Here is a 24,377-nt window from a genome sequence, read left to right as displayed (position 1 = left end):
CAAACTCACAAGTGCACCGGGTCGAGAGGGACTGGCTCACACCCTTGGCAGGGTCGTGACCCTGCCTGCTCATTATCAAGACTTCATGACGTTTTGCAGAAGGTATAGGCAAACACGTTGCCTCCCCATAGACCTTATGATTGCCAAATCGACCTGCTGCCCGGAGCCCAGATTCCGTGTGGGCGCATTTATGCGCTCAATGCGCCTGAAAATCAACATCTTAAGGCATACTTGAAGAAATACCTGGCCAATGGCTTCATCCGCCCATCCAAGTCTGCAGCCGTGGCGCCGTTATTCTTCGTACCAAAAAAGGAAGGTTGCATCGATTATCGTGCATTGAACCAAGTGACTGTCAAAAACCGCTATCCATTGCCCTTGATTCCGGAGCTGCTGGACCAGGTTAAGGAAGCCCAGATTTACATAAAGGTGGACCTAAGAGGGGCCCATCATCTGGTGCGCATTAGAGGAGGGGACGAGCGGAAGACGGCCTTCCGTACGAAGTACGGCCTATTCGAGTACCAAGTAATGTCATTTGGCCTCTGGAATGCCCCAGCCGCGTTCCAATACTTCATGAATGAAGTCCTCCGAGAGTTCATTGGTGTCTATGCTCTTGTAAACATTGATGACATCCTGGTGTATTCCACCTCCGAGCAGGAGCATATAGGGCACGTGCGGGCGGTCCTGACTAAGCTGCGCGAGCACCACCTTTATGCGAAACTGGAAAAGTGCTCATTCCATATTACGGAAATGGAGTTCCTGGGCTTCGTTCTTTCCCCCCAGGGCATTCGAATGGACGCACATAAGGTGGACGCAGTCCTCAATTGGCCAGCCCCTACCTCAATCAAGGGAGTCCAAAGCATGCTGGGGTTTGCAAACTTCTATCGTCGCTTCATCCTGGGTTTTTCTCAGATTGTGCACCCAATCACCTTGTTGCTCAGAAAAATGCAACAAGACTTTTACCTGGACCGAAGAAGCGGAAAAGGCCTTCCAAGAACTCGAGACAAAGTTCACCTCGGCCCCCATTTTACGTCATCCACGTCTAGAGCTCCCCTACGTGGTGGAAACTGATGCCTCCAGTCTGGCCATGGGGGTGGTTTTGTCCCAAAGGGATCTGCTAACTGGTCAGCTACACCCAGTAGCCTTTTGGTAGCGCAAGTTCACGCCGGCCGAACTCAACTACGCAATTACCGATAAGGAGTTACTGGCCATAAAGGTGCCTTTCAAGGCCTGGCGGCACTACCTACTGGGGGCCCGGCACACCATCACAGTGATAACGGACCACAGAAACCTCCAATACTTGAAAGGGGCAAAGGCCCAATCTTTACGGCAGCTGCGTTGGGCTCTATTCTTCGCAGAATGCGACTTGGTAATAACCTATCGACCTGGTGTCAAGAATGGCAAAGCGGACGCTCTCTCCCACATGGGCACAGACGAGTTGGCACATACGCCGCCTGATCCAGTGGCTATCATACCGGAGAATCGGATCCTGGGCATTACTACTACTATGACCCAGAGTGAACTTCTGTATGAAATCCAACAGGTTCTCACCCAGGAGCATCTACAAGAGTGGGCCTCCAGAGGAAAGCACTACAGTGCCAAGAACCTACTGACATATTATCGTGAACGGTTATTCGTCCCAGTGAAGGTATCACAAGAGCAGGTCATCTCCGGGCATCATGATTCCCTTATGGAAGGCCATCCAGGCATCACCAAGACTCTAGCCAAAATCAAAAGGAACTACTGGTGGCCCACCTGGCGGAAGGATGTGATCGAATTTGTGGCTTTGTGTGGAGTGTGCGCCCAAAACAGGTTCAGCAAGCAAAGACCAGCCAGACTCCTTCAGCCCCTGGCCATCCCACCAGCCCCATGGCACACATTGTCGCTGGATTTCATCACCGACCTTCCCCCATGTCAAGGCTTCGATACTATCTTGGTGATTGTGGATTTATTTTCCAAAATGGCCCACTTCATTCCTTTTAAGGGACTCCCAACTGCCTCCAGTCTCGCCAAAGTCTTCTGGGAACAAGTCGTGCGCCTGCATGGATTCCCGTTGGTCTTAGTATCTGATCGGGGAACTCAGTTCGTGTCCAGCTTCTGGAAAAAGTGCTGCTCCTTGGCCCAGATAGAGATCCGTCTATCCACCAGTCACCACCCTCAAACCGACGACCAGACCGAGAGGACAAATCAGACTCTTGAGCAGTATCTGCGCTGCATGCTTCACCAGGGAGAAGGGGATTGGAGAGAGCTCCTATGGATCGCGGAGTACGCATATAATAACTTGTTACACAGCAGCACGGGGAAAACCCCATTCTTCACAATCTACGGTCGGCACCCACGGACCTCCGAACTAGATATCCCTACCACCCTGGAAATGCCGGCAGTCGAGACTCTGCATACGACCATCACCCAAGCTTTCGCCAAGGCTCAGGAACAACTACGACAAGCCAAGGCAGAAGAAGTGCGTGGACTAGCATCGTTCAGAAGCTCCTGTCTATCAGGTGGGAGACATGGTGTGGCTTGCCTCCAAGCACGTACCAATCAAGGGAAAGCAAACGTTTCGTCCACGGTTCTTGGGATCGTACCCAGTGGAAGCTATCATTAATCCAGCAGCGGTGAGGCTGTCGTTACTAGCCAACATGCGTATACACCCAGTTTTCCATGTGTCCCTCCTGAAACTCTTCAAACCGGGAACCCGTGTAACAACTCCACCTGACCCAATCATCATCCAAGGAGAACCCGAGTACGAGGTAAAAGACATCCTGGACTCCAAGGAGGTAGAGTCGAAGCTTTACTACCTGGTGAACTGGAAGGAGTATGGACCTCAGGATAGGACTTGGGAGCCTAGTGAGCATGTTCATGCCCCTCGTTTGCTCCAACGCTTTCATCGGACATTTCCCTCTAAACCCGGACCTGGCCAGAGAACTACCCTGAGAGGGGCCTTAGGTGGGAGTGCTGTCACGGGCCCTTAAGGATCTCATTTGGCTCGCCTCGGATGCCCTGGAGCCAGTCTTGGCATTGCTGGCATATGAGACGCTTGCAGGAACAGGGTTTCAATGAGCCTTGGACCAGCATGGCCGCCCCCAGGTGAAATACAGGAGAACGGCATCCTGCGGTCTAGCTTCCAGGGTGGGGCCGCCCCAAAGACACCTGGGAGACCGCCTTGCTATTTAAAACACTCCCGTCTTGAGGCACGTGCTTTGCGTTAATCTGCTTAGCAGCGTGACGCTCATCTGGTCCTGTCCAGTATACCTCCGGCTTCGGCGACATCCAAGGCCTGAATCTTCTCCATCCTTACCTGCATCCCTGCATCCGTCGGCTAGACGGTGTCCTCCGGCTTCGTCGACGTCCAAGACCATTCTCTTCTTCATCCTACCCTGCATCTCTGCATCCGTCGGCTAGACGGTGTCCTCCAGCTTCGTCGACTTCCAAGACCAGTCTCGTCTTCATCCTTCCCTGCTCAGCTTCATCCACCGCCTGGACAGTGCCCTCTTCTCCCGGATTTTCGAGGACAATTCACCTTCGGGCCGCCCTGGCCTGCAAGATAAAGCAAATCACAGGTTAGCCATTTGCAAGGACGCTTCCGCGCCGCTTGGCTTTCACTTACCTGTTCGGACTCGCCTTTGGCTACTTCGCAGCATCATCACCTGCAGCAATAGTAAGAAGGTTACTACCGGCGAATTCATCGTGGCAAAACCCCACCCAAAGACAGTGTTCCACCGGTCAAGACTCACCTGAATACTTACCTGGATAGGAGTTGCAGCCGGCCTGAACTCTGGCCCTCGCCAGTGAAGTAACTCAGCGATACCGTGCCACATCGACGCCTCCCTGCCCAGCGTGGCAGGACAGAGAGTGCATCTTTACATTATACAAGGTGAGAGCCGTCACTGGGGGAAAACTACAGGGGGAACCCGGGTGGAGGGTCTCGAAGAAGGAGCAATTTCTAAATCGCCCCTCCTGTCTTCCAGTGTTACCTTTACCGATTCCAGGGGCAGGCGAAGGGTTCCGAAGAACTTCCCGGTTATCGAGAGGCACCCCCGTGGAGACACAAGGTGAGCGTTACAGTAACCTAGTATGTTTTAAATGCATTCAGCCCTCTGTAAAGGCTGTGAGGTACCTCGAGTCAGGATGGAGTGGAATCGAGAAGAATGCATTCTTTAAGGCCACCACAGTGAGGTATGTAGCTTCTTTAGGTACACTGCATAAGTCTGTTGCAGGGTTAGGAACGACTGGAAATTCTTTCTGTACCACGTCATTTAGGGGGCTCAAGTCCTGGATCATTCTCCAGTTGCCCACTGTTGATTTCTTGACGGGGTATATTGCTGTATTACACAGAGATGTTGATGGCACAATGATCCCCTGGTTCAGTACGGCCTGTGTCGTCTTTCTTATACCCTCCTCTGCTACCCTTGATAATGGATATTGTTTTACCCTGGGTAGTACCACACCTGGCTTTAGTTTTATACATACAGGAGTCACGTCTTTCAATAGTCCCACATTGTGTGGATTTGTAGTCCACAAGTGCATAGGCACATGTTGTAAGTCCTCATCGAGAAACAAAGTTGGAGTTGCTACTGCCATCAGGGGGCATTGCACCCTTCGATACTGTACCATTATTTCACAGGGGATACAAATCCCTAATATTATCTCCCCATCTTTGTCATGGTACTCAAACGACTTGTCATCCGTCACTTCCTTTAACTGTACTGTTGGATCTATACAGAGCACTGTGCACCACTCACACCCATCCCGATCTACTCCCAGCACGACAGCACTCTCGTCGGATACCAACAATCCCTGTAAGTCCAGTAACAATATGGTTCCTGTCACCACCTCAGGTGAGACAACTGGACGAAAGATGAAATCTGTAGGCACTCGCCAACACTGCTTGGCAATCTGAGACACCATCTCCACAAGCACAGTAATACTATAAATGAACATACCTGGGTCGACGGGAATCCCGCAAACCAGCACCTCCCCTGTCATTGTTTTTTGTTTTGTTTGTTTATTATTTATTATGTGCGCCAGGACCCAAAGGTATCGGGGCGCAGGAAGTAAGAAGTCTTGAAGCTTAGTACAAAGGTTACAAGGTTACAATAGTTACAAGAAAGAATAATAACATCTAAACTAGCAAGTGTGTGATATACAGTACATACAAAAATAGAAGTAAAGAATATACAAGCAGTCTATATACAAGCATATATATATGTACAGTTGTTTGCAGATGTAGTCTAATTCTAATGGTTCATTTCTCATTGTTTTCTAGGAGCCAAATGATCATATTTTGCCTGAATTTAGTAAAGGTTTGGTCCATTCTTAGTGGTATAGGTAGTGAATTTCACAATTGGGCTGCTTTGACTGGGAAACTAGTACCACCAATGGTGGATAATTTAAAGCGGGGCACCTGAAGGCAGTTGGAGTTGACTAGTCTTGTGGGCCTATTAGAAGTTTTTCTAGAGATTCTATCTCTCAGATAGCATGATGCTTTTCTATTTAGGTATTTGTGGATAAGGGATGCAGTTTTTAGTCGGATTTTCTCATATGTGGAAAGCCACTTACGTTTTTTTGTTGTTTCAGAAATATGTACTTTCCTGGAGATACTGAGAGCAGCTCTAAGAGCATTGCTTTGAAGTAACTGTATTTTATTTATAATGTACTTGTTGGCACTAATGTATAAGGCATTGCAATAGTTGAGTTTGGATAAAATGAGGGCTCTCGCTAAGGTCATGCAACTGTTAGATGATAAGAATTGTTTGCCAGCTCTAATTAATTTACACGTATAAGCTGTAGAAGAGGCTGAGGAGTTTACCTGTTTATTGAATATTAAGGTGGAATCTAAGTAAAAACTTAGAGTTTTACTTCTTTAGCTACCTTTAATGGAGTTCCCATTGATGATGAATGATGAATAATCAGTGCTCAATTTGGTAAGAAGAGATGCAGATCCCAGGATAAGGAGCTCTGTTTTATCATCGTTCAGGCAGAGTCAATAGGTAGCCATCCATGCCTGAACGATTCTGTAAATTCTATTCACCAAGGCCAAATCCTTGTCATAATCCCCAGTAAGTGGTAGGTGGTGTGTGTATTATCAGCATTGCCCTTATTGCACACAGACCAGGTGTGGAACAAATGATACCGCGATCTGTGAATTATATTGTTATGTTTCATTTGCTGAGCAGATCCCTGCCCAGTAAATTAACTGGGGAACTTTCAGAATATAGTAAGGGGGCCTGTACCACCGTCCCTCCCACCTTAATATCCAGCTCCTCAGTGCATGGAACCTTGGAAATCACCCCAGAGAATCCCTGCGTATCAAGATATTTGCCTGATATTCGAAAATTTCCCTCCATGATACATGATTTTGTTGCACCTGAGTCCACCATAAATATGAACTGTTTGTTTCGTATCTCCGCTCCCACCAAGGGTTCCTCTTCAGGGTGAAGGGTCCTTGACAAGACCGGATATGCGAGTGCTCTATGTGGGCTGTCCTTATTAGGATATGTGTTTGCTCCAGGAAAAGAGAAGGGGTTACCCCCCATCACTGGTGCTCCTCCAAAGGGAGCAGTGGCCCCACTCTGTACCCTGCTCACCAGGGCAGAACTGCCCTGCTGCTGCTGTGGCGTTTGCCACACTTGCATGTCAGCTGCTTGAGGCGGCTGATTATGTGTTTGATGTTGCATATGTGGATACCCTTGGTTCTGATACCCATGACCCTGTTGCAGACACCCTAGCCCTTGGGACCCTGGTCCCTACTGCTGTGACCCATAAGTGGACCCCATTGGAGGCCTACTCCTGCACTCCCTTGAGAAATGCCACCACCTTAAACAATTCCAACATTGCGATAGTACAAACCCACCCCCTCTGGGTCCATTTCCTCCCCTTTTTGCTCCTTGAAAGCCCCCTCTTCCTTGCTGCATTCCTCCTCGCTGCCACTGTGGGCTGGGCTACTGTTGGCCCCCGCCCCACTGTCCTTGTCCCCCTTCATCCCAGAGCACAGCGATTGTGGCACTCACAACTTGTTGGGTGCTCTCTGTCCCCTCCACCTGTACGGGCGTTGACACAGGTACCTGAACATCAACATCTGCCAATTTCTTCTCTACCAATTTCGCTTCCTCTGCCTGACGCCTTTGGGTTGTTTCCCTCTCCCACTCCTTGATCCTTTTGCAATGGTGCACTATTATATTGTGTATCTCCGGCCACCCCTTCGCTTCGAATCCCACAATGTTTACTAGCACGTTCTGCACTTCTTTTGGCAAGTCCAGCTTCTCAGTAAAATAGAAAAATGGGATTGAATGATCCCACTGTCCTCCCACTTCAGTTCTCCACATCTCTTGCAATTTAAGAATACATTTAGCTGAGTCCTGATCATCGCCCATAGCACACTGCATCAGGGACAGTAAATCAGGGGTATCTGGGAAAGCCCTTTGTAACGCATCCCACACTTGTTCTCTAATTCCGTTGAACATTGCTCCATCGTGTGCATCGTCCCCCAGGGTTATTCCCAGATACCCACTTTTAACCCATACATCCCCATCCTGGTCCCCAATTGTAGCAACCATCAAGCTATTGATATCCCCTATTGCCAGGGGCACCCCTGCTGTATGTTTTTATAAAGCGCCTTACGCCAAAGCGCTGACATATCATTATCATCCTCCCTCTCATTGTTTCCCAACACAGGATTGTCCACTCCTTCTCAACACATTCATGTCTTATTCCTTCAGTTTCCATCCTGAGCAGCACCTCCACTGATCACCATTCTCCTGACCCTTCTCCTGACACCCTCCATCCCTTACTCCTCTTGAGGATGCCTGTATCCTGTTCAGCTCTGCTAGAAACTCTGACCGCCTATCTTCAAACTCCTTTGACCTGACACATGCAGATGCTGATACTTCAGGTGGGTGTGCGTATTGGGGTGGGAGAGCGGTGGCCTGTGGTGTCGCTGGTGCTGAAGGGTCCCTACCACAGTCGGTACATAGGGTGGATTTGTGTACCCCTCTGAGGACACGCTTCCTAGGGATATAAGCCCCCATGCTCTGCTGCCGCCCCACCCTCTCCTTTTCCCCTCCAGCCCTTTCCATCTTTCTGTATCTGTGCCCCCGCTCTGTGCCCTTGGTCCTTTGTTGCCTCAACCATTCGCCAGAGGTCTAAAATGTATTTTCTCTTCTGTATCTGTTTCACCTTGTACTTGGCTTCTAAAAATGTGGACATGTTTTCCAAGACGCTTTTATTGTGGGAGCCCTGCTCTGGCCTACGGGCAAGGCATCCCCCTTCCTCCCGTCTCCACGATCCACTGGATGTAGTGCTTTTCCACCCTGTCACGATAGAGTGGAAGGGCCTTAAACATATACTCTAGTGGCGTTACTCCCCCATACTAGTGATCTCTGCATTTTACTAACCCGGCAAAGACCTGCTACCGCGCATGCTGGTGCTACTTGTATTAAGAAAAAGGAAAATCAACCCACCCTTTTCTTTTCTCCGCCCCCATGTACACACACTACTTCACACAATCATTCAATGATGCACCACAACGCGAAACACACAATTAATGCCCCTCTTATGGCCTGTTCTTCATCCAATAAAACACAAATACAATAAAATGAAATAACAAGCTAAAATAACAAACACTACTTGTTCCAGGCTTACTACTTATATGAGACCACTACTTTTATTTCCGTAGTCCTCCTTTAAATAATATATTTTATTATGGTACCACCTTCCCACCCCTTGCGAGGAGGCGCTCCCCTCCTTACCTTTGCCTTACCATATAATGTCTTACAAGTACAAACACCAATAAGAAATAACACAAACCACACCTGCGTCACATCAACGACCTTGCGCTCCATGTCCTCACACTTCCCAATGCATCTGTCCCCTACTTGTTATTGCTTACAAGAGTCTACTCGCATGTGCATGCTCACCCAAACTCCTCTGTCACGGGGTTCCAACACTGGCCCGCACTCTCCTCGGAGCCGTGCCCCGCTTCAAAAAGCAGAGAGGATTTCTCATAAAATGGCCCCAACTAATCCACTCTGAACAAGGTTTTTTTTGGGACCGGTCGCTGCAGGTGGGTGTGGCTCCTTCTAGAGAAGAGGCCAGGAAGCCTCCGCAAATACCTGGGGTGTTGGGATCACGTCTCAGTCAGCAATTGAGGGCATGTCCCTGAATGCTCACACCAGATAAAATACAACCCACTAGGGAAGAAAGGCCCAAGTCGATCTTGTGGGATAACAAGCTTTAATCTCATACACAGATTGGTATTGGTATTGTTCATTTGTAAAGTGCCTATACACAAAGCAAGTGTTTCAAAGCGCTCAAGGAGGGAGGAAACGGGGGAAAAACGATGAGGCAAGTGCAAGGGCCGGAGGCAAGTGTGAGAGGACTGGCGAGGGTGCCAGGGACCTGTGAGACTCTGAGGTACACCAGGTGTCCAGTCAGCAGGTCTGTGCGGAAAAGGATGTTGAAACGGATAGAGTGGAGAGAGAGGTTAGCTGGGTAGAGTGACAGAGAAGGAAGAGGAGAAGAGGAATTTCTTAAGTAGTTTCCAGAACTTAATGAGAGCCGGCTCAAGACAGAGGGAGGCTATTCCAGAGGGATGCCCCTGCAGAGGATAAATATCTCCCTTCAGATTTCTGCTTGGAGATGGGAGCAACAGCAAAGAAATCTGCTGCCTAGAACGTTCTGCCGAAAAGTAGTACAAGCAGAATCTTATAAAAGAAACCATCGTCATTGATGACGCAACATATACAGTAGAAACTCGCGCGGCTGATTGGTGTGCACCTATTCATAATCCGCATGCTCCATAAAAGATGCCAGGTCATTGGTTCCAGCCCAGTTCATCCGTCTTCCATCACGTGGGGGCTGCAGTGATCATCTTCTCACAATGAAGGTCAAAGAACAAATTAACTACACTCCTAACACAATGCTACTTTGTCATTATAATGTGCACCTGAGAGGTTTTAAGGCTGGCTAAAAGTAGGTTCTGGGGCACTCTGACATCCACACACACATTTCACTCACTCCATCTCGCACCATTCAGCTCCAAGGTCTCCACCCTTGTTTTGAACTATAATGTATCGCTCCAGCACCATGCAAAACAAATCATACGATTGTGGTTTAAAGACGTGCGATGTCCGTACTCTTTGAACATTCAGGACATGTTACTTTAGAGTTGGTGGTCGAAGGTCACCTGGTGCCATGGAGTTCAAGTGTTTTAGGGCTCAGTCAGTTATATGGGTTATAACTCGTGGTCGCCTGGGGATGGGCCTGGTCATGCTTTGGCCAGTGTGAGCTAACATGCATACCAGGCACCGGACTGTGATCGCGGCCTTGTGGGGCACATTCCTCTTCAGTAAAAATACACATCTTTACAAGACTGTTAGAACAATGAATAGGCGTTGTGGCAGTTGGGGGTGTGGACTGTTCTCATGGGAGCTCGGGCATGGTTGGAGATTTCGATCGTCTTGTAATTTGGCCCTAATGCATGCAATGCCAGATTTGCCACGCATGCCTTGTCTCTTAACTATGATTGCTAACATCTACGCTAAATAGCAATGCCGCTCGTCGCCCTGCGCTACACTATGTGGGTTAATTATATTTGATTATATTGAAGTGGGGTCCTTTTTTATTGGGAGGTTCACCATCTCCACTCACCCCTGGCCCATCATAGTGCTTCAAATGCTTCTCGCCTCACTTTAAAGTGCTTGGGGGATGGGGCGGGGATGTCCCCTTCCCAACACAGGTGATATACAGATATATGGTACCCGCTTGTTTCGCCGGGACAAGGGGAAGTTAGTATGGCAATTCCATTTATGCAACTTCTCCTGGGAGTAAGAGATATTGAATAAGTAATAAAGTGTTACAATTTCCTGCAAGGACGTTTCATGCATTTTCATTAGGGATTGAGTAATTGTTCCATTACTGAAATTTGCATATAATCTTTCACTAAACAAACTAAGTGTTCTACATTGTGGGCCAGTTGTTTGACAAACATTGTGTAGTGTGTTATCATAGGAGTAGGGGCGGAGGATTTGTTAAATAACAGATGTGTTTTAACAACAAGATCTGCCTCCACAATGTGTCCAATGAAGTCTCAGTCCTGGAAGTATTTGTAGAAATCATTGTGTATCCTGCCATACTTTGAGAAGAGATTTTAGAATCGACAACCTGACCTTTTTGAAAAATGTCAGGTTGCAATGAATGAATTAGAAGAAACCCACCTCTAAAGGGTAAAGTAATAAGTAGGCCTTGAAAAGGAAATGCATACGCGTTCTCTGTTAGCAGCATTAGAAGTCTATTGCCCTTCTTTGCGCAATGCAACCAATGTAGGGTAAGGTGGGGGAAATAGCCTAGGTTCTTTCGGTTATATTCCTCATGCACAGTTGCTCTTTATTGCGGTCATTATTATATCTTTGGATGAACAATTATTGGCACTGATTTATGTAGAATAGGCTACCTAATGCAAACAGAGAATATGCCACACACAGTGCTTTTTCTGAGAGCATTCATAGAGTGGGGTTTGCTCTTTGTTTTCTTTTCTCGTCTGCCTGTTTTGTAGCATCTTTTTTTATGTCTTTTCTTTTGGGGGAGTCCATTGTGGCTAGCACTATATCTGCCAACATCCCTGTGGAGTCTTGTGAATTCCAGAAAAAGAGATTAACGCCACTTTACCAAGACTCGTAATCCAGTTGTAAAACCGCTGGCCCAGTTGGAGGTCATGGTAATTGAGATTGGCGGAAATTCCGTGAACAAAATCACTGAATTACCTCCAAATTTGTATCGAGGCCCTAAGGATAAAAACAATGCTTTTATATTCTCTCGTGACCTGGCCGCCTTTCTGCAGATATAGGAGGCGTTTACCACAAGTTCAGATACTTCAATAATCAATAACTCTTTTTCTGTCTGTAATAAAGAATCTGAGAAACATGTCGGACATTAAAGAATGTCCTTTATACTGCACAAGTGTAACAGCAGTTTGATCAAAGCAAGACTGTTTCATTATCGTCTTGATTTGTCTAATATTGTTGCTGGGCTAATATTATTAGAAATTGATAGAAATGGAAAGATGCATACCCTATATAATAAAAGGCCAGATGTATGTTTGTCTAATGCAGTCATGTGCAGTAGAGACTGCCTGCTTCGCCTGTTGTCACCGCCAGAAGGAGCTGTTGCCTTAGGATCATGAAAACCTACGGCATAAGTTTACATCAAGATATTCCACATAATCAATTAACAGTCTGAAAAAGTCTTTCTTTACCCACTTTGGCCCATGCACACAGGCTTTCAAACTAGTGACTACACATTTTAAATGGCGTTATGCTGCTAAATCCAATTATATTTTTTTAATAAGGATTCTGACGATCAAATGGTGCGTATTAGTGCCAATAAATTGATGATACACAGCTACATGGTGAAATATTTACTTTCTTCAGCAAGTCTATTCAAATACATGACATGTATGATTCAAATTAAAAGCTCAATTAATGTTATGATATGATAGGTCATTGATTACGTGCCTGTACACAAGTGTTTCTAGTTGTTGTTCTTTTCAATATCTAATTTCACTAAGGGCCTCATTACACGGAAGGCGGTAATGGTTAACGGCCACCGTTAATGGTAACGGTGACCGTTAACCATTACCGCCTTACTACGAGGTCCCTTAGCGGGTTGGTGCTTTAACGCCTGCTTTTTGCAGGCGTTAAAAACCAACCCGCTAAGGGACCTCGGAGCTAATTACGGCACCGCAAAATTGCGGTGCCGTAATTAGCGCCTTCCCCATTCCCATAGAGCCCTATGGGGCAGAAATGGGAATGGGGAAGGGCAATGGCGGAAGGGGGATTTACCGCCCCACCAACCTTGGAATGGGGCGGTAAATCCCCTTTCCGCCAAGGCGGTGCCGGTAATTTACCGGCATGGTCCAGGGTGCTAATAGCACCCTGGATCACCGCCTTCCGTGTAATGAGGCCCTAAGTCTTTTTGTCTGTAGAAGAGTAATGGAAAGGCAGATTCTCTTCCATGCCATGCCCAATTCAACATCACCAAACATAAAGGAGAGGACAGCAGTGCCCAGACATAGGGTTGGAGCACTGGTTTATGTAGTTTGTGTTCCATGAGAAGGAACTGACTAACTCTGAGCACATGGCTTAACCCGAGCTCGGGCACTACCCATAAGTGAGCTCTTTTTTATAGTGAAGCCACAGACTTGTCCTTGCACGACCGATTGCGGTCCTTCATAGGTCCTGCGGCAACTGGGAGTGTTGAATACATTAGCACATTGTAGTGCCAGTAGAGAAAGGCCTTATCATTGAACTTAACACACGATGTGAGTGAAGTAAGATTATAGTCAATTACAAAAATGTGAGAGCCCCATCACTGAGAAAAAACACAATTAAATCACATGTTCTCTGGGAAGGTTCCTTCTCACAAGGGACTGCAGCCGGAATTTGGCTCAATGTACCTTTGACTGCAAGGCAGTTGCTCTTCTCTGGACAGGAGTAACGACAGCAACCCCAGGCACATGTTTCAGCCTTATTTGAAGCTGTGCCTGTCTCAGCGCAGTGAGCAAGGGGTCCACGTCTGGATAATTCCTAGTGATGTAGGATTAAACCTCAAGTTTTACAAAATTTACAAAAATGTGTAACCCCCTCTACTCAGCACGAACGTAGATTAAATACCCCATTGTATGAGATCTTTCCCACTACAGCCATGTTTTAACTCACTAAAACTTCCACCGAGCAGAAGTACCAATTTGCATATCAATGTGATCCCGCCCACAAGGACAGTCTCACACAAAAATGTCTGCCAATGCGCTTGTAAACACGAGTACCATCAGCAACCCCAGACACGTGTTTCAGCCTGGTCGGGCATCAGTGAGGTGAAGCTGATCCCCTCTGGGACACAGTGAGCAGGGTCGCAGTCAATGGCTGGATTCCCCAAGGCTCCTCATCCGGCAAGGGCCAGCCTCTGGGATTATGAGCATGCATAATGACAGGCTGTACCTTATCTCTATAGGTTCCTTCATCTCTGAAAGGCACGCCCAGAGAAAACAAGTAAATCCAACAGGCTCCAGCAGCTGGAGGTGTTTTTATGGTGATTCCATGACTTTCTCTGATGGGCGGGCTGCAGCAGGGATCTGTGCAGGGAGCAGTAGTAAAGAGAAGGCAAAGTTGCATGAGGGCATAATGTTCCTACTGCCCTATAGGTGAGGACTGCAGCATGCCGGCACCAGGTCTGATGGACCTATATATAGGCACTTTCTTTTAAGGTGCAGCACCCATCTTTGTCCAAAGAAGCCAACATAATCAGTACAGTGTAGCATAGGCTCTGCAAGGCCCACGAATGTAACCTCTTTCCCAGCAGCAGCTGAGTTGTTCTAGTCTTCTCCATGTAGTTTCTCTTTTAGTAAATCAATTCTTCTTCCATTTCAGACATAATGCCATGAGGGAGGTTGAGGCAGAGTATAGTACTATTAAAGAATAAACTGAACGACAGGTATTGTGAAGGCAAGCTCAATGTCCTCTGAGATAAGGTATTCATTGGGGATGTGCATGAGGTGTAGATGTGGTCGGAGAGCAAAACTATATGACAATCAGGGCACGAAGCACTCTGAGAATGAGGCATTCACCATCCTATCCCAAAAGGTATGTTCCTACCAATGGACTTTCCCCCCCAAGGAAAATCCCCAAGTTATCAACCACTCCTCATCCACATAAATAGATGGGACAGCAGGACAAGTACCCAGGTTAGTCCATACTGTGTGTGCCACACTCACACTCCTCCTGCATGCCGTATCCAGCAATGTCTTTCTAACCAGACTGAAAAGCCCACTCTCCATGAGTTCACCAGGCACTAGTCTACTCTCTTCTGGTCAGTGCCTCAGAGAAAATTGCTGACTGACCAATCAAAGAGCTCCAATACCACTATTCCAGCTAACACGGGATGCACTGGCAGTACCACCTTCCCCCTTGAGTATCCTACTGTGGCCCCCCCAATTCTCCTAACTCCAGGAACCACACACATACCCACGCGAGAAAGCCAAAGCAGCACAGCCAACATGTCCCATCCACGCAATCCACGCAAACATAATACTGCTTTCAACAATCAACCAAGAGGTTGCAGGTGAAATTATAGGGATTTCATTATTTTGTACCCCCTCCAATCATCTAAATCAAATAGCTTAATTTGCTAATGTATTCAACACCCACACACACACACACACACACACACACACACCCTCGATCACTGCTCTCAGCCGACCCAAACATAGTTGAGAGTCTTCACCACTGAGCACATCGCTAACACTATAGCCACACAACTTCCAGCATTGCACAGACATGCACTGCTCCTTCAACTGCAGAAACACACCACCCTAGTACTGCATGTGCGGACACAGATACACACACCCACACTGCTACCAGCAATGCTCTCAACTGGCCCAAACAAATAGTCTTTGCAACTGTGCCACCAAAAACACTACACTCAAACCACTTCCAGGACGGCTCATACACACACTGCTCATAGAACTGCACCAACATGCAACCCTACCACTAAACCGCTCAGTCAAACCCTACTACTGCAGACACAGATACGTATACACACACACCCTGCTCTAAACTTAGCTCTACACACACAGATCACCCCAGCACATCACACACACACACCCCACCCACTTCACAGAACATGCAAGCACTGCCCATAGCATTTCACATTTACCATAGCTTTGGAATCACACTGTCGCCAGCACTGCACATACACCACCCCTGCACTCGTGCAACGCCCCCGCCCCCCACCCAGACACACCCACACTGCCTCAATGGAATTTGGCATCAAAGTGCTCATTGGGCCCACTGGTGTGACGAAATAACTACTGTTCTGTTCTGCTGGCAGCAGGGGTACAGGAGTGATTGGTGGTAAAGGACCTACTCAGCATCAGTTCCCAGGTAAACCCCAGTGAGTGTTCCCATTCTCTGGAGGAGGTGACAAGCATTCTCAGGGGATCAACGAGCGAGATTCCTGGGGGCGGGGGGACCACTTGGTTTCTTTTAGGGGAGCGGGGAGGGGGTACCAGCCCAGACAGACTGAATACACACCAGGCTTTGTAATGAATGAGTCATCTCATCAACCAAGCTGACATCAAATGACAACAGATGCTTGTGGCTGTATATATGGCTGTATATACGGTATATAGGGGGCATGCAAATATGATATATTTTGAACCAGAGGTGCTTACAAATAAAAAGCCTTCCCTGCCTGTGGGGACTCTGGGCTCCAGGAGATGTGTTCAGGAATGAACATGTGAACTTTGAACCTAGCCTGATGCCATGGGGTGCCAGTAGACAGTTACAGCGAAGTATGTATGTGCACTATACTTTTTGGCATGGACTGTTATGAAAGGTGGGCCAGATTACAGATCACACGTTCATTAATAAAATTGCCCACATCATTTTATAACTAAAAACTAAATACTCAGGCTTCTACACCATCATAGGGTGTCCGGTCAGAGGGTCGACTACAAAGGGTGGAATGGTCAAAGGATCGACACCAAAGGACCAAAAACAAAAGGATAGAATTTTATTTTTTAATTACATATTTTTTGGGAGTTTTCGTTTATGGAAAAAAAGTGTTTTTTACCACAAAAAACAGGGGTTGTGGGGGGACCCCCCCAAAAATAGAAAATAAATGTAAAAAAATAAAAACATTTCGATCCTTTTGTTTTCAGTCCTTTGGTGTCCACCCTTTGACCATTCGATCCTTTAGTTGTCGATCCTTTGACCTACAACCCCATCATAGATAGCATTCCATCACACCTGGAATTGCTATGCTTTCTGCATATAATGGAAACTGGCACTGCTGTTGCAATGGGGCATAATAGTGTGTGACCTTACTGAGCTACATGGGCAGATCGAAAATGGCACTGAGGTTGTAATCGGGCATTTTTAAATCTGGCTATGCGATGCTAACAAGGTATAGCCGCACATCCAGGCTTTTCTTGGGTAACTGGGAATAAAATAACCTGGCACCACTATATTAACTGGCCACACTGGAAACTGTCACTGCTCTGCTAACTAAACTTACCTTTCACAATGTTTTAGTACTTTGCATTTGGACATACTTGGGATTTAATGGAAATATTTGGCAATGGTGGGAGTCCTTGGCCTTTATATACCAAAAGCTTGGAATGGTGTAATACATGGGCCATTGATGGCATTGCTGGGTATATCTTAGCAATACCTGGCATAGGAGAACCAGAGTATATAGTATCACTATCTGACAAATGTTGGCACTTCCTGGATACATGATTGCAGTAGCAGCGGAATGGCATGAATATCTAGAGACATGATACAGATGCCTATTTATCAGCCAGAGCTATTAGCTTTGTATTTGCTTGTTTCCCTAGGCCCTTCTTCCATCATATTCTTCAATCCATGCCCATCAATGTGTCTCTTGCCTTCTCTCTTTTCTTCTGATTCACATGGACTTTGTCTGTCTATTTGATTTTTAGTGCTCACATGATTTCATTTGCTTCATAACCCAAAGCTTAACATTAGTGTGCACGAATGGTGAGGTTCCACTAACCGCTCTGTTATTAGATAAAGCGGCACCTTTAAGCCAAAACGATTGCTTTGGAGTACAGCTAGAGGGAGATGGCATATGAGGAGACACACAATGCTTGTAGATGTTTGGTTATTTACCCTCCCATTGAATGTCCATGGCCATGCTAACCCCTATGGCCATTCCCAACGCCCTCCTGCCCTTCCCTGCCCAAAACACATCCTCCCGGGATCTCTTAGAGCTAACTTAAGCAAACCTTCACATAAAAGTTTGAGCACAAAGTGCCTGCCAGTGTTTCTTCAAAGCAGTCTTTTGTGACTTAATGGTTTAATTGGAGCGGTAAATGAACGATTAGTGTAATAAAAATGTCTTAGCCAGGTCTACCTTTAGTCACTTGATTTATAAATTGTATCTGCGTACTTTACTGAAGTCCTGTTCAAAATAAGCACTGGTAAAGCCAGCAGTTTTGGCTTGTGTATAGGTATTACATAAACATTCTACTATTAATGGCCACTGCGGCTGTGCCTAGCAAATACCTTTTCCATGTCTACACAAAAGCCCAAACTGTTGGCATTGCCAATGCTTGTTCCTGTCTAGTGACTAGTCATCACCACGCAATAAAAGTGGAGAGTAGAGGCTCCTTCTATTGGTGAGGACATGTTTGTCATCATCAGCGTGATAGATCTCAGGGAATGGAATCCTCCTTAAATAGGGCTGTCTTGAGGTTCTTCATGAAGATGGAGGTGGGGAGCTTCTCAGATGGGGTTCATGACATTCTGCAGGTGAGGAACATGGTTGACAGCAGCTAGGCCTCCATGTTCCGCCCTGAATGTGGCCCGGAGTTCCTCAGTGTGCTTTGTGTATGGAGTATGAATTTGATGCTCTCTACCATAGGCACTTAATGGACTGATTTCAGGGTAGGTTTTATGTGCTTGATTCTGGTTTCTCTTAACTTTATGCACTGCCATCTAGGGAGCACTTGCAGGCGATGATGCTCTAGTCTAGGTGGGAGTGCAGTCATCCTCTCAAGCACTCCATTATATTGTTGTAAATAGGGGCAGCCCCTCTTCCTTTTCATCTTTAGTTGGAAATCTATGACCTCGATGGCTGCATCATGTGTCCCGTAAGAAATGAAAAATCTGAACCAAACAGATTCGCAAGTTTCAAAATAAATTTTTACCAAGATATTTTTAGCGCTTGTTATCATAAGTGTCTCTTCTCCAAAGTTTGCCATTCAAAGGGTAGGGTATTTCTGTCTGCATCTTCCTCCCAGCCAGCCTCATCTACTCTGTCCTGAATCCTCCCCTGCATCTTTAGGTTTCCCACTACCCTATGCATCATGGCAGCTTGGGGTGAGAGACGGCTCTATATCCTTCATATCTGCTTCCCCACACTTTGGCCGAGTTTGTGGTATGCTTCAATTGGAAGGTTGGGATTGACGGCCATGGGGGAGTAGTGTGAGTGGCTCCCCAACTATTCTCTTATGTGATCTGAAGTGGGCCTCTATGATAAAATCTTTTTTTTTACATATGGTACAATGAGGCATGAAGAATTGATATGTTAGTACTAGAATACTTACATTCTTAAAATGAAAATGAATTTTTACTTTCCTAAAAATATGTCAGTGAGCAATGCATTCTACTTAATGTACAGAAGAAGCGAGTAAAATACTGTCACCTCAAAATCTAACGTGGTGTCCTGAGCGGAACAATAGAGGGGTTGGGCATATCTGCTTATTTTGTGTTGGATATTGGGTCAATAGGCAGTCGTCTGACTGACAGGAGACCACCTCACACTACACAGAGAAATACTCTGCACCAAAAGAATCTGAGCTCAGCGACTCGGGCCCCTTGAGCCACCAAGGCCCCGAAGTCCCACGAGCATCCAGTGTTATAAGTGCCGTGAACAGGCGACCCTGGGGAAGCACCAGGATGAGGACGAGATGCACTTTGCCATGTGGAGATCAAAGCCCCAGGTTTGCCTACCGCACATATTCGTTGGTGTATGTGGCATTGTGCCCACTAGGCCAATAAATGAGGCAGTGCAAGGCTGCTCTGGGAATCCCATGAGTATACCACCTTTTCCCAGCAGCTTCCCTGATCCTCTGTGGCCCCCTTTTGAAAGGGTTTCTCACTGTTTGCTAAAGCAATGCTCTTTGCACAGGGCTCCCCATTGGGCCTCCTTACATCTTGCGTGTATTGGTATTTGAAATAATACAGGCCTTATTTACCACTACCATGGTAGTATTCCCAAACGTGTCTTCGGTGGTAAGAGTAGTGTTGCTGCTGGCATTCTACAATAAGCACTTGCTATGTTGTGTTCTTCCATTTCCACCCTCGTTTTGATGGTGGTAATGGGGCTCATTACAGGTTTGCCAGTATCCTGGTGTTAAATCCGCCAGGATACTGGCAAATTGAAATACTGATACCACCACTCAGTCCAGGGGTAATACCGCCAGATTGCCTATGTCGGGTGCAAATCCCCATTCCATGGAGTCCTATTGGATGGACTCCATGGGGGATTTTGATGGTAATACCATTCTGGTAATACCAGCGATTTGTGCCAGAGAAGCCTTCAGCTCTTAGCTGGAGATAACTCTGGCACCGCACTGGCAAACTTGTAGTTGGCCAGTGTGGAAACATGCTCATATACTTTAATACCGGCATGTTGATTGTGCACCAGCTAGCAAGTAGTGAGGCCCAGTGTGAATGCAGAAAAGGGGACATTCTGACTCTTTTAAGCCTTACTTCGAAAAAAAGGTGGTGAGAGGAGATATGAGTTGACCACTTTTTTTCTTTACCCACTTCCATTGTCCTCATTACAAAAGATTGTTTTTATTTTTGCGCTTCCCTTCGATGGAGAGAAAAAATGTAAAAACGTTGAACACTTTCAAGGTTTTACTGCTAGTCTGCTACCCCTGGAGTGGTTGTAAAAATGGACAGTTTTTCAGGGTGAAAACCAGCCTGCAAAACAGTATTTAGCACTGGCAGTATTCTCGTGAGAAGTTTTAGCTTTGAACGTTTAAACTTGAAGCTTTCCTGTCTTAAAAGTGGTAAAGAAACAATTACATGTACCATTATAGTCCAAAGGGAAAAAACAGGACTGAGTGGCCCTCTCATGTTTTGCCACAGGAAACATGAGAACTCTGCATATACCAATCCAATAGGAAAAAAACTGTCTGGGTATCTGTACACAAACCATAGGCATAGTGTGACAGAGATCCACCGCTGTCAACGCCCTTTTACTTTGAGAGTAAACAACGTGTAATACACCAGACTAACCACTAGATGGCAGGGTGCACAAGCACACGAATCTCAGCAGATTCACATGCTTCAGTAAGGGATTGAGGTAACAGGCAGCCGTTTACAAAACAACGCTGTCTTACTGTTATCTTCAAGGCTGTAATCACACCCATAATCAAGTATATTTTGGAGCAAACTGAGCTCTGGTACAAATAAGTCAAATATTGATCTTGCAATGGTACACATTTCCATGATGAGGCCCAAGCTAAGTAAGCTCACATTCTCATTTACCATCCATGACTGGGACTGATGGGAATAGCTGCTATGCCTACAATTGGATACACAGCAGTGCCTCGTGACAGTGGGAACAACCTCGTTGGTTGCATGGAGTACAGTGGGGCATATCCATAAAACCATACACATCAAATCAGAAGTTTAGCGTTTTTGTTACCAATAATCCCTTATGTAATCAATAGTATTCCCACATTCAAAGATACCTTATGCATGGAAGAGGACCAACATCACCTTTGCTGTGTTTATGGCACTCTGCAATATATCCTTAATTATTAAATGTGACACAGAGTTGGCCAATGAGAGACCAGGGTTTAGGTGCATATGCAAGACAGCGTTAATGTGTCATTGTCCATGGAGGCTGGTGAATTCTTTTAATTTGAGGGTGTTAAATCTTTGCCACAAATATGCACGAGCGACCGAGCGAAGCAAGGGAACGCATAGCAATTAACAGAGATTTGGGGGATCTCCCATCTCCAAATCAGCGTGCCTCTGATTTAGATGTAGAGCGGGGGGGGGGTGGTGGGGGGGCTGTTCCCACAAATCAGTGGGCCCACTCACAAGCCCGATTGGTGAGCGGGCTTCTGATTTGGAGGTCCGTGGGAATGGACTGCATTTTCCATGCATTCATACAAATTCACTCCTGCATTAATACATATTCTCTTGCGCACTGATATACGTTAACAGCATTCATAACACTCTCACCCATGACATTCACTCTCTCATTCACACATGCACCCACACAACATACACTTTTTCATTCATGCTTGCACCCAAACATCTACTCATTCCTACACATAAAGCCTCACACACATAAACGTTTCTTGTCTTACATGCTGCCCCGGTCCTTCACCATGTCCGACAACTCTCCGGCTCCTGTACAACATAAACAGGAACCAGGAAGCAGTGAGTATTTCCGGTTCCTGCTCATATGCGCAGGAGTAGGAGCAAGCAGCTCTGAATGTACAAAGAGGTACAGAAGCACCGCCTATGCACATTCAGACTGCAGTGCCACCACCTGCATCCCCAATGGGCCATGCAAGGCTGGGGAAGCAAAACAAGCCTGGCCTTGCATGGCCCATTGAATATGCGCTCTGGGGTACGAACGTTTGAAGGGAAAGGGAGTTTCCCTTTAGCAGTTCAAACCAGCCCAGAAGTGCTCCCTCAGATGCTTGTTGGAGCTGAGAAAATGCTTTGTTTTTTCACTTGACTGGCTTGGCACTCTTCCACAGTGGGTGGGTCGACGCCCCGTCGCTCGTTATGGATGAGCCGCCGCTGCCCATTGTGAAAGTAGGTCTCCCATTAATTTTCTAAAAGCGACCACAGACAGTGTAATGACATTTCAGTAGAATTCAGCTACACTGTATATCAGCATTTCAGATGAAATGCGCTCTTAGTACTCCTCTTCAAGGGACCGCCTCTAGAAAAAATGACCAATCCGCTACAGTAGAAACCAATACATTAATGTGGGTTTGGACATTGAAATTGGCAAGGAGAATGATGCATTTGGAGCTCCTTTCCTTGTTTCACTTTTGAGTCCCCACTTCCCCCCATTGCTCACTGTCTGTTGGTGGCTGGTGATCTATTGTCTGGATAAATCCGGAATGGAGAGAATAAACACCTTTTCCCTTTCAACGCTATTATCCACAAAATACTCTTTATAGCTTAATACTATCAATGGTGTTTAATTAAATGCACGTGTGTGTATACTGTCATCGCTCAAAGAGGACATATCTAATCCATTCTATGATCTTTTCTTTCAGCTTCAGGGGTTTCTTATTGGAAGAAGCATCATATTATGGACAACTGAGCTTCTCGATGGATTCACCAAAGCTTGTCAAAGTGCATTCAACTTCTTGGAGGAAATGTTTGTCAGCGTTTAGTGAGAGAACTGTCTCCCATCTCCAGATTAACTGAGCTTCTCATAAAAGGCCTCCTCATCTCGCACCATGCAAAGTTTCTCGTGTGAGATGCCACCCATCTCATGAAAACCAGAGCTTTTCAGCAGAGACGCCCACATCTCATACTTGCCTGAGCTACTCAAAGTTTATGTCCATCATCTCATAGTCATTTGTGCTCCTGAAGAGAGATGTCTATCCTCTCACAGTGCACTCAACCTTTCAAAAGGGACTTTTGCTATCTCAGAAGGAACTCAGCATCTCAGGAGGGCTGTCCATGATCTCATAGTGACCTGGGCATCTCAACGGAGACCTTCGCCTTCTCATAGTGTATTGTTAGCCTTAAGGGAGATGTCTGAGCTACTCACCCAAGACGTCATCCACCTCAGAGTGAACTAAACTCCTCAGCAGAGACTTCCATCACCTGAACATTTCACAAGAGCGATGTCCACCAGCAGATCGTGAGCTCATCAATCCCTTCCACCGTCTCGTAGCCAACTGGGCCTCTCGCGGTATATTTTCACCTTGTCATATTGAGCCGCGTGCATCAAGAAACATTTAAACATCTCATAAAATTCTGAGCTTGTCAACAGAGTTCCAAGCATTCATGTTTTACTGATCGTCATTGTGGATTCATCCATCAGCCGGAGCGAAGGTCTACACAAGAGCCTCTCTCTACCACTCTGAGCTTCCTACTCATCACTGCCTGACCCCAAAGACCATGATCTAAGTATTTACAACCTAGAGAAGAACCGCAAGTAGGTTTGCCAAGCATCGGCATTCGCTCTCTTGAGAGGCAGACAAGGTTTGCAAGTACCAACTATTCTGGCTACTCACAATTCTGCCGACTTGAGGTTGGCACCAATATTCCTAAGTGCTTGAAGGTGTCACTGTAGACACCATCCCTCCAGAAACCATGGCTATGGACAGAATAGATTCCCCAAGTCTGGACTGGAAAGCGTTGGAGTCGCACTTAGCACAGCTGCAGCAGAGGGAGGGGAAGGAAGCCGAAACCTCCAGGCAACACTGCTCCGGGCACAGCACGGTGGGTCGAGTTCCACTTAAATATTTATGTTTTCTCGTTTGACTAAAGGAGCCAGGTGGGACCCGTGTACAGGTAACGTGTTTATTATAATAAGACCTCTGCGTTTGTGCAGAAAAAGACAGTATACCTGTTGTGTGATCATCGGAATATGCACTAAATAGTTAATCATATTGAAATATTTCTTGTATGTTGTTTTCACTGATTTAAACACATGAACAGAAAAATAAATTATTTGTCAAGAGTGGAAGAAAATCAGAAAAAACAGGCCTCTTGCCTTGCCAAGCCACTGGCTTTCCAGACTGCCAGCATGGAGAGTTGACAAAATGAGGTGCTTTCCCATGTGCATTTTCAAACCAACTT

General features: G+C 46.4%; 1 protein-coding gene across 6 annotated transcripts in view; it reads left to right on the top strand.

Annotated features, from left to right (window-relative positions):
• LOC138568706 (schwannomin-interacting protein 1-like) overlaps nt 1–24,377 on the top strand; it is a 358,435-nt gene that overhangs the window by 166,328 nt on the left and 167,730 nt on the right. For all 6 annotated transcript variants that reach the window (XM_069646512.1, XM_069646494.1, XM_069646488.1 and 3 more), the window contains one exon: nt 22,838–24,017. In XM_069646512.1, the coding sequence (XP_069502613.1) occupies nt 23,889–24,017 (129 nt within the window). In that variant the 5' untranslated portion in view covers nt 22,838–23,888. The remainder of the gene's footprint in view (nt 1–22,837; nt 24,018–24,377) is intronic.

The sequence above is a fragment of the Ambystoma mexicanum genome, chromosome 1p (assembly GCF_040938575.1).
Source record: "Ambystoma mexicanum isolate Mex_15411 chromosome 1p, UKY_AmexF1_1, whole genome shotgun sequence".
NCBI classification, from domain to species: domain Eukaryota; kingdom Metazoa; phylum Chordata; class Amphibia; order Caudata; family Ambystomatidae; genus Ambystoma; species Ambystoma mexicanum.
The sequence above is the reverse complement of the archived record's forward strand: the minus strand, read 5'-3'. Positions and strand labels throughout refer to the sequence as shown.